We start from the raw sequence: 11,911 nt of genomic DNA on the forward strand, positions 1-11,911 counted from the left end.
AAGATAAACTTTTTTTCAGCTAAAATAATACATAAAGTAAACAAGACTGGACTTGTTTAGTAAAGGGACTTTTAGTCCCTTTAGTAAAAGGGACTATTTAGAGTAAAAATGCATGCCAGCAAAATGCGGTCACCTGTGTTAACCAGGGTGAGGCTGAAAAGAAAAAAAAACATAACCTGAATTAAGTGATCCATTTATTATAGCTGAGCTACCCTGCACAAGATAATACATCCTTTATAAGCATGTCATTAAATGTGCCATATTACTGGCTTTAAGATTGTACTTCATCGTCCATTCACAAATGGATGGATTCTGGATGATCTTCCAGTGAAGGTGAAAAGCGTATGTGAGGCAAATCATTCACAATTATTGCCATATTACATCTAAAGTCACCTCTCTTTTGTTTTTATGTTAATCAATTTTAAAAATATAGACCCAAAGTAGTTGCTATGCATAATTGTTCACAGTTGTTCAGTGTTTCTTGCAATATGAAAAGAGCAAGTGGTTGGTTCAAAATAAATTAAAAAAAGGAACTGGTTCATTAAACAACAGTTGATTAAACTGTGGTAGTCCTTGCTGCAGGATTTTGTGAATGCTAAAAACTTACAGAGCTTTATAAAACCTGGAGAAATTAGGAGAAGAAAATTATGACAAGTGCTATTCAATTTCAAGATACCAACTCTGACTGAGGCAGTTCACAAGTCACAAACTATTAGGAATGGAAAGGATATTCTGTGAAACTACAGATACATTGTTGTCATGTTTTATAATTTTCCCTAAGATTTTTCCTTGACTACTGTTGGAAACAGAATGTTGGTCTAGACAGACCTTTGGCATAACACTTTTATTCTTATGTCCTTCAATAGTTAATTTAGATATCAGATCATAACCAGCTCTTTTCTTTGAGTTTCTATTGCTGCTGCCCTGATGGGGAGGGCATCAAACGCTTAGAAAATATATCTGTGTTTACCAACGTATGTGTGTTTGCCTTTACCAGTCCTAGAATGGTTGCTTCTCCCTAAATAAATTTGTCGTCCTAGCTCACTAAACTTCTAAACAAGCTATAGAAATGTCAGCCTGTAATCTACAAATTACACTGATATAGAAACTGAAGTCAAATGGAGAGTGACTGCTGAAGTCATTAATACTTCCTGAAAGATGGACTTGATGCCATCTCTCAAAAAACCTGCCATAAGGTCTGTGTACAACAAATTATCCTTTGATGCAAGTACATCTTATAACCATTATGCTATTCTGATTTACTTTCTTACATTCAATTACTGATAAGGTTACATGTAGCTTACTGGATCTTCTGTCACCTTTCTTCTGTAAAAAACGCCTTATTTTATATTTTTCAGCATGGAGACTGCATGATGGTGCGGCAGTGTAACTTTACTTCTTGGCCAGAACATGGAGTCCCTGAAACTACTGCACCTATTATCCATTTTGTAAAACTTATCCGTGCAAGTCGAGCACATGATAATACACCAATGGTGGTTCACTGCAGGTAAGCATATTCACTAAATCATCATTTAATATCTTATATCTTCAGAGAAGTTGTCGGAAGAAGAACAATGAAAGTGCACAGATACGGTTCTAGTATGGGCAGCAGTGAAGGTTTCTCTAGCAGTGCTCCTTAGTCCTTTCTAGGAGATAAAATGCCAAAGTGTGTCTGTTATTCCATTCATGGAAAACCCATTGAGGCGATGTCAGTAAAACAGTTACTTTAACAATTGCCATAAGGTACTGCTGGGATTATCTCAATTTTCCTTTTTGCCATAAGAAGAGGAATAGTAACTGACATGTTGGTTTTAATTACTTCTATTATAATTATAGCTCTTCTTAAGAAATAAGTATTAAAAATTGTATTTAAAATGTACATGTCACATATCAAGAGGAAGAAACTATGTGGAAGCCACAGAGAATGCCAAATAGGAATAAAGGTTTGCATATGCCAGATTTCAAGCTTGGATGCAATAAACAGCTAAAATCTGTATTTAGGCTCTTAAATAAATGGTCAGCTGTCATAGTTCCCATTGATTACATACTCAACACCCTTAAACTGCTATTTCAAAGAGTAAGTGTGTGGGGAAGCCCAAGTCTTCAGGAAGGTGGTGAGTGTGTCTGCATTTTATATGCCGGTCAGTGTTCCCACCAAATGAGTGGGCACTCTCCAAAACAGTGATTTGGACTCAGAGGTCTATGACTGATTCTTTGCCTCATTCTCAGTTGTGAGTCTGGAAATATGTGGAAGGAAAAGCTGGATTTGGTGCCACAAATCTCCTCCCTAACTGTCCAGTTTACCATGCATGGGAGTTCTTTTTGTTTGTCCTCAGTGTCCTACAGGTGGCATCCACAATGAGTGATAAAGCCTCTTATTTTATATCGTTGCCACTGACAGTTTGACATATCCCTCTACTGCAGGGGCCAGAGAGACTGTTACAGGAGAGAACTACACAGTATTCTTATTTTGAGGACACTTACATGCTCTGGGGCCCCTCTGCAATGAATCCTATCCCATTTTCACAATACAGATACGTAAAAGGGTCAGCATGGGCCAGATATTCCACCTATGCTCAAATTCCTGATGGTTATAAAGCAGCATTACATGTTCTTATATCCAGAAAACTCATTCATTACTTTCTGCTCATTAGATCTTACAGGTTCAAGAGTGATTTGCTATACATTTATTGATTATCTGCAGTGATATACTCTGCATTTGTTAGACCAATTGCAGAGAAGTCTGATACTGGTTGAGAAAACCCTTCTCATTTTCAAACCTTTTAACCTTTAGCTACCAGCATGTCTTGCACACTCATCCTCCTTTTAAAAGTATTTTTAAATGTTTTGCTAGATCCCATGTGGTTTTGTCTCAAATACCAAAAGCATCACAGAATCCAGGTGTGATTTCACAAAATCTAGTGATTTGTTTTCTTTGAATTAGTGAGCTTTGAAATAGCAAATTCACAGAAAAGCTGTAGGACCTTTTTTCCAATTATACAGGCTTGGTTTGGTTATATCTTATTTGATGCAACCCCTTGTAAAATCAAAATCAGAACATGGCTCAAATCCAGATCTCACTTGATCCCATTCAGCACAGAGACATATACACACACACACACACAAGTAAGTAAAAGTAAGTGAAAAAGGTCTGATTTTTTTCTGAAATTTTCTTTTCACAATAAACTTAATTTAACCAGAGTATTCTAAGAAAATATTTTGTAGTTAAAAAAATAGCATAAAAATTTTATTTTATCTTGTGTATTATGTTTGCAGTGCTGGTGTTGGAAGAACAGGTGTTTATATTGCACTTGACCATTTAACCCAACACATAAATGACCATGATTTTGTCGATATCTATGGACTTGTAGCTGAGTTAAGAAGTGAAAGAATGTGTATGGTACAGAATCTGGTAAGATTTATATATTCATTTATTCTGTTTTCCTGTTCTTAAAAAGTTAGTCATCTTAACATCTGACCTCCTACAAAACAAGACTAGAAAGCTCATAACAATCAGCCACCTAATACATTTTCTACGAAAGCCTGCTTCTATTTGGATTTCAAGCATTGTGCAAATGTTTTCTTTCTATCTATGTATATTTGGCCAGCAAAGTCTTGACAAGTGCTGAAAAGAATGCTGAGTCATTTAGTTTTTAGAACCTAAATCATAATTTCTCACACTTTGGGAAAGTTCATTTCAAGTTTTGGGTGAAGAACAGTTGCTAAATAAAAAATGGATTTGCTCACGCACTAATTTGACTTTATTTACTACCTAACTGTATTTTTTGGCGTGTGTATACGTAGCACAGTCCTCCAAACTTTTAAATATTCATTTATCTTTGACCTCATTAATGATTCCTTGATTATTTTTTAAATTTCTTCAGATAAAATAACATATATGGATAGAATTAAGCACAGACTTCAGAATTGGCAAAATCAAGGCAATGGTGGTGTTTGGGTCTAAAAAAGAGCATTTCTGGCAGACTTCCTGAGTACAGATATAAGTTAGTGATGACGTGCTAGTAAAGAAGACCTCTGCTGTACCTGGAGATCCGGGTATTTGTAAAGGAGTAATAGCAGATTTTAAAGCTGATGCTAAATGGCCAGTGGAATGGAAATCCAGCTGTATTTGCAAAAGTCTTCTGGCCATAAGTCTCCTGCAGGCCAGATCTAAGCCAAAGCTGCTGCCTGAAGCCTTTGAGTCTACAACATGATTTACCAACTTCTCAATATGGGTGAGCAGTTTCAGGATGACCTTCCACATGACTGATGGATTTAAACTGATTTTAATGCACAAAGACTTGTTCCATCAGGAATGCAATTCTGCTGTTCTATATCATGCCAGAATATATGAAAAGTGTGTCAGAATATACAAAGAAAGGTTAACCTTTCTTCAGCAACTGCACTTCAGAAGATTTTATGAGACCTTCTGGTGATAATGTCTCATGCTGTTTCTTATAAGGTGCTGTCTTATTACCAACTGCTTTCAATTTTTCCTTCTGAAGTCTTGATGCAGCTAAACAATTGCCAGGGCTTTCCTGTGATGATGAATTCTGTGAATACTTTTTTTGGTTGTTGTTTTACACTTTTGACTAGAAATAGAATCATCTGAAATTAAGACAAAGGCTGGAAGACAGTTTAATGGGAGGCCTCCCAAAATAAAAACAGACATTTGATAAGATCAGTGTACATTTTTAAAATATGTATTATTTTTGCATACCTCTTCATTTGCATATTTTGGCAGAGGCTAGGAAAAAATGTTCCAAAATGCAATAGAAGACAATGGTCTCATAGTTCTGATTTCCAAACAGGTCAAGTATTGATCTGTATGCTAGCTCCAAAATCCTGAGGCAGGTTGTTCTTTGTCCAGGCCATTTCTAGCTCATGTTTGCAAGACTACAAAATTCAGATCAGCACTAAAACTTGCCCAAAGAGAACCAAATCTTGTAGAGTTTTATGGCGGATTCAGTAGTCAAGCTATTCTGACAGTTCTGTTATAAAACACTGTTTAGTAGTCTATAATTCATATTTTATGTGATCAGCACAGAAGATATGAAGAGAGGAGCAATTCCTTTCCAGAACTAAGTTTAGAGATCCCTCGGTCAAACTGTCTGTAAGATCTATGAGTAAAATAAATAAAAACTGGTTGCTCTGAGGCCTTTTTTTTGCTCGATTATAGCTTCAAAATAGTTTTCCTTTTACCAACAGAGACACTCTCTGTTACTGTAGCCAGTGGGCACAGAATGGCCACATCTGTGCAGTTAAATACCTCTGCAGTTACCACTCTCTTCACAAAAAATAGCTGCATCCAAGCTTTCTGTAGGGAATCACCCATAGTCTGCAGTAACTCCTGAAACACATGGGAATTATTTGAGATCATGCTGGTTCACGTGGATCAAAACTATGCAAGGGACTATCCGAACAATATGAAGTACTTTGGATCATCAAGTTCCACTGGCTGGTGATGTACCCCGGCACTGCTTAATTCCCTAATGTATATATAATTTCAATATCCTGGTACTCTGCCTGGTGGCCTGTACGTTACCAACGCCTGACCTTGGACTACAGGTAAAGTGCGTACCGTAATCTTTAGTGAACTTTTTCATTCTCTCTCCTACTTCCAACGATAAAAAAGACTTTCACATATTTAAGAATGTCATTAAGTGTAACTGGGAATATAATTTGTCACACATACATTTCCCAGAAAGATTTTCATTGCTACACGCTCTCAGGTAGCTGTATGAATGCAAGAGATTATGGAGCTTTCAGAGTCTGCCTTCTGAATTGGAATAACCAGTCTAAACTCCACTGAAACTTAAGACCTTCATTCTAGAAATCCATATTTGCCCAGTGGATCTGTTAAAGTTTGTCATCTTGCCAAGTCAAGTGCAAAAGCTAGTTTGAAGTCATGCCATGCTATTGCTTCAGTAAGCAAGCTATTGAAAAGCCTACTGGTACTGTGTACTTCAGGGGCCTGTGAAACTCTGTTTTAATTACCCATGGCTGTGAACTGTGACCCCAAAACGTATCCATGTAAACAATTTTCTCTTACAAATCTGAGACACTTGAATTGAAAATTGATGGCGGTTCTGAAACAAAATAACAATTATTGTGCAGAAAAATTACACTACTGTATTTACCCATGCCGAAGTCAAGGAAGTTAAAGTTATTTTGTTCATCTCCATCTGCAGAGATGTTCAAAACCCATCTGGACAAGGTCCTGGGCAATGTGCTTTAACTGAACCAGCTTGAGCATGGCACTTGCACTGGGTTATCTCAAGAGGTCCCTTCTAACCACAACGAGTCTGTGATACTGTGATATGGCTCATTTTCTGCATCTACATACACAATACTTCTCCTATGAGAAGATACTCTTAATCCGTTTCTTTTCTTTCTATGTGTTTTCATTCTTTTATTTCATTCTTACATTGCCTTTTTTTTAAATTTTTCTCTTTTCAGCAATCATTACCCAGAGTTACTTTATGTCCTTGGAAGTGTCAGATTAACTTCAGCTGCTCACTCTTTGCATTATAGTCTGTTAAAAACGATGCTACAGTCTAAGAAGTATCACTAAAATTAATGTGGTTCTTTGCTTTTAGCAATGGTGCATGCTCCTAGAACATGTAGATTTACTTGAACTTTTGCATTTGAGTGCACCCTGCTGGTTTTCTCTATGCTAGAAAGAGGAAAAAGTTCTTATCTAAATACTATATTCATGTGGTTCAGTTTCTTCAGTCTGAATCCAGTGGGAAAAAGTGGGAAAAAGTAATCAAACAACTTTTCATAGAAGAAACATTTACAGAAAATTGTGGAACAGCCCATTAGTCTCAGATATGATTAGTCTAATTTCATATATCTTACTGGGCATAAGAACAAACATGTTTCAACAAATTTTAACGCATTATGCCTCATAATGAATGAAATCAGATCAGGCATATATGGTATCATTGATGTATTGAGATTGATGAGTTAAACTGCTGTTACTTTGAGAACATCTAAATGTTATATAAAAATTGAAGTTTTTTGCTGTTAGAGGTACATTTTTCTTCTAATCAAGCATCTTTAAACTCACACTTTACAGGCACAATATATATTTTTGCATCAATGTGTATTGGATCTGTTGACAAGCAAGGGAAGTAGTCAGCCTGTATGTTTTGTAAATTATTCAGCACTGCAAAAGATGGACTCTCTGGATGCCATGGAAGGTAAGGAGACGCAGATTGTCTCAAATATTATTTTTTCATAGCAGGTGCATTGACTTGTCCAGACTAAGAAGCAGAAGCAAATACTCTGACAACCATTTTTTGGCTTCAGAAGTGTAATTTTCTTGCATTTTGCTGCCCTTTAGTCTCCCTCGTGGTAATAGCCATTGCTCAATATTTACACATTTTCCCTGCAAGACCTTTTAAATACAGCCAAAACAGTTATCTGCCATTAGTTACTATTTGTTTACAAAGGTAGATTAATATAATGTATCTGTTTCTTTTGTAGGTGATGTGGAGCTTGAATGGGAAGAAACTACCATGTAAATACTAAGACTAACTGTTAAAGATATTGAGATTTTGAAAGTTAAGGTCATATTTTTCTAAGCACAGGGGCCAAAGTGAATTCCCCTATTTTGATGATTAAAACAAACACAGACGATCGTAACAGCTCTTCTCCTATCAAAGTGCCTTCATAAATATGTTATTTTATTCAAATCACTGAGCAATAATGATTTGGAGAACTTTTGCACAGACTGCACTTCTGATGTTATATGAATACTGCATTCTGTATGTATTTAAATAGAAAGTGTGTTTGAACATATTGCCTTTTTTCCAGTTATCTTTGTAAAGAAGAAAAATGAGCCAAATACTATGTAAAAAATTCATATTCCCTTTGAGCTTATTTTGGGGTGAATTTGCTGTGTTCTTTGTGTTTTGGTTTTAAGTAAAAGCTACAGTTCCTTGAATCGTTCTTGCTAGATTGGTTTCAATATTGTCAGCTCTTGCAGATTAATTCCAATACCATCACAGTGATCTTTACCTAAATGTATGTTCTTGTGTTTTGAGTCTTTTTTTATGAGAGGTAGCATATCAGCTCATGATCCTGAACAGCTGAAGAGTCACCTTCTGACATGGGGAGGATTATTGAGCTTTTACACAGCACACAGTAGCTCTTCAGGGACACTTGGGGCTATTTAAGCTATCTTATAATCAGTGGGTTGTTTTTTTAAATATACAATGGTGATTGCATATGTGCAGTGCTGAAGAAAATATTTTACATTCCTGCTACTTTTCAAAGCAGATAAAACAAGGTAAAACTATAAATTTATTATACATTATAATGCATGTTAGATTGACTTAAGCAATAGAATGTTTATAATTCATTCACATTTCTTGAATACAACACTGTTCAGTATTTTGAAAGGTTACAAAATTTAATAACAATATATTTTGTAACACAGATTTGTCAAGTAAAAAAGCTGTTGCTCCTTCCTCAGGTTTGGCAAATCACTGTAGACACTGAAAAGTATGGGAACCAATATTTGGACATTTAATAAAAGAAAATGTCTTCCATTCCCACTGATTATCATTATTGGAAATAAATCTGAAACAGGAATGAGAGAAGCAGGAAATTCTTATCTGACAAGCAAAGCAAAAACTGGTAGAATAGAAGACTATGGAGACATAATTAAACTGTGTGCCCAGGTGTTACATGGAAGTGACAATATTAAATTTATATTATTGGTGGGAAGAGTTGATTGCTAAGTTTTCTTCTGTGTAAAGAAATTAACCATTCTGAATAATACTAAAGCTGTGACCTTAGTCTGAGATGCAAAACATAATAGCAAAGAGACTTTGGAGTTACCATCTTACATTCTGTTCAGACAGAAGAAATCCATAGCCTTGTTGAAGCATCAAGCTCAGGGAAGTCAGACAAACCTCTCTAGAACCTTGAAAGATGTATCCGTGTGGGTGTGTTTGTGTGCACACCCTCTAACAGAATAGTAAATGAACAAAACTTTCCATCTCTTAACTGTAGCTACCAGACAGAAAATACTATACAGTATGTAACCTGACATTTTTTCATAAGTAAATGATAGTAGGTGTTTGATGTCTTTTTAGAAGCTGGCAAGGATGGCACAGTGAGGACTCTTTGTAATTTAGTAGAAAGTGCCAAATATCTAAAATGAAAATCAAAAGACAGCATCTAAGGAGATGGAAAATGGTCTGCAGGGGTATTTTGGGCAATCTGTCTTTCAGGAAGACTGACGGTATTGTAAACATCACCTGTCAAGCTAAAAAGAAAACAATGCCTTTTAAAGCTGGATAGAGGGAGAGAGAGGTGATGTCCACAGCTGTTCAAGTCTCTGGCAAAGCATTCGGTACAGCTCTAGTTTCATTTGGTTCCTATGAAACATGTGTTCTTCATTTATTATACATGTACTTTAAAGTATTCTGACAAATTGCTTATAGGGACTTACAGATGTTTTTCATGATTTGTATTTGTGCTCAGTAGCAGTACATGCAGGACTCTGTTAAATTGACATTACAGAGTCATAATCTTGTATAATCTTATATCCACAGTGGTGGAATATCTGTGTGTGTGTCATTCCTCTTTCGATTGGAGGAGAAAGCTAAGAAGCCTTATGCAACTTACAGATGAACTCCAGAAGCTCCAAATGTGCTTAAGTGTGTTCTATTTTATAAAATACTTAATGATGAAGATTCCTACATCCTCCTTTAGGGGACCTGCCTGTGGTCAAACACTACATTCAGTAGCATGCTTGTCTGCAAACTTAGTAAGATACTAGAAAATGTGACTCTCTTTTCTGTAGAGGCAAAGTGAAAAAACAGAAAGTAATTCAAGTAGTTTATTGTACAATTTGATGTAAGCAATCTGATACATGCTACCTTGATGTATTTTGCATTGGCTTTAGGTAAGATTCAGTGTAAACTGGCCACAACTCATAAGATACATGGCCAGGGAAAGAAATATCTCCAAGCAATTCTCTCCAAGAACTGGTTTTCGGTATAAATACAGCAGTAGTTCACTGACCCTCCCATGTACCCGCCAATGATTTACAGGGATAGGGGAGGATCTACATAGCAGGAGATCTCCCAGACCTCTGTTCAATCATGAAGAAAACACTTCCACAAGTTCTCTTGTCTTCCAGCACTCCCTCCCTTATGGAATGACACCTATGGTGGTGCTACTGACAGAACTGGAGAGCTGGTGGCAAGCAGAATTTGTCCAATTACTATTTTAAGAATATATAAATAAAGAGGCACAGAATTTTAATTTTTCATTTTGCCACTCATTTTTCTACAGATTCTTAGTTTTACTAACACAGCAAGAATATACTCTATCAAAATTAGAAACTGGATGAATAAAAACGGAATACACAAATTCTATAGGATTATTACAATTGTATTGAAATTAGGTCATAGTGTGTTAAATTATTTGGGCAATTTCTATAGAGACTGCTATATCTCCACACATAGAAGAAACACTATTTATATACATATTTATAGCCAGTTCTGTTGGATATCCTTAGAACAGGCTACTGTCAGTGCCCTCAAAAACTGATCTGTGCTATTTAGAAAAGTAACAGAAGGACAGCAGAACAACGCATTCATGTTGAATTTAAAGCACCTTTTTACACTGTTAAAGGAGTTGATAAAAATAATTGTGCATTCAAACTTGTGCTTTTACTGCATACATGGAGCTATTCAGTAATTTAATTTCATAACATTATGTGAAAGATTAAGAATGTGTATTAATCTGTGTAATACCATCTGTGTACTGCTGCAATGCAAAGTATGCTCATATGCAGCTACTAAGACAAAGCAGCAAAGAGCAATGAATCAATCATATTTCATACAAAGGTAATATGACAGTAAGCTTTCCTGGTTGCATACAGAAATCACAAAGCCTCTTATATGTGGACATGAATTTGCAGAGATTCAGGACACAATGTCCTGTGAGGTATGTGGGAAGAAGAGATTTTTTTCTGAAAATATTTTGACAGCAAGTTAGAATAAATCTTGAAAAGTACCCGTTTCAGAGTATGTTTTACATGTATATTAAGCATTACACAAGATCATTTTCTATCCATGGAAATTAATAGAAATAGACAGATCCAAATTATTTTTTCTTTTAAGAACTTTGTATAGTATCCAATTAGCTCTCTGTTTTAGGGGATATACATATGGTAATAATGAATTCAGGGCTGGTTTATAATTAAGCTACATGCCCATTCAGTGCTGCAAAACCTGCAATGCACTGAGTGCAGTAGACTGTAACTGGAAACCATTGACACATAGTGTTGGACATATCTTTGTTGGTTTTGATTTTAAGGAACTGAGGCAGAGAAAATAACTGAAAAGTGATCCACTGTTTCACCACTTTTGCCTGACTCTTGTATCACCACTCTGTGTATGGGGCTGAAAAGACAAGTCCCCCCAACTTTGCTCTTCATGTTTTGTTTTTTTTCTACTGCTGTATTGCTCATCTGTGTGTGACTGTATTAGAAGGAATTGTAAGCAGCAATATGGATCATCTTAATTCAAACGCTGCAGGCATGATCTACAGGCATACATCATTCTCAAGTAAGGTGTGTAGGGGTCTTACTTCAAACCTTCTGTCTATCCCTTTCCCTGTGAGTTGATTTGCAGATGACATCACGGAATATCAGCTGCATTTTTGCACTGGCTCCTGCCCAGAATACATTTTCTGCCCTGTCCTCTATGTGGCTTGTGGTTACGAGGTACGAGCCAAGTGCAAACCTACTTTTATGCTGGTCTCGGAGTGAATGGTGGTATCAGTTGTATGTCTTTGCAGCATAGGCAGTGTATACAATTGTAAGGATAAACTGGCTTCCGATCCAGAAGTTCCCCCTACCACTATAATAAATTCTGGTATGAAT

At 36.2% G+C, this 11,911-nt stretch overlaps 1 protein-coding gene across 1 annotated transcript in view; it reads left to right on the forward strand.

Annotated features, from left to right (window-relative positions):
- The window catches only part of PTPRQ (protein tyrosine phosphatase receptor type Q), a gene marked incomplete at both ends in the record, with an annotated part of 146,358 nt that extends 138,829 nt beyond the window's left edge, over positions 1–7,529 (forward strand). The window contains 4 exons of the mRNA XM_082008794.1: positions 1,359–1,507; positions 3,277–3,412; positions 7,082–7,205; positions 7,492–7,529. Of these exons, the coding sequence (XP_081864920.1) occupies positions 1,359–1,507; positions 3,277–3,412; positions 7,082–7,205; positions 7,492–7,529 (447 nt within the window). The remainder of the gene's footprint in view (positions 1–1,358; positions 1,508–3,276; positions 3,413–7,081; positions 7,206–7,491) is intronic.
- Between the last annotated feature and the right edge of the window lie 4,382 nt (positions 7,530–11,911).

The sequence above is a fragment of the Phaethon aethereus genome (genome assembly GCF_964289735.1).
Source record: "Phaethon aethereus genome assembly, chromosome: 1".
NCBI lineage: Eukaryota > Metazoa > Chordata > Aves > Phaethontiformes > Phaethontidae > Phaethon > Phaethon aethereus.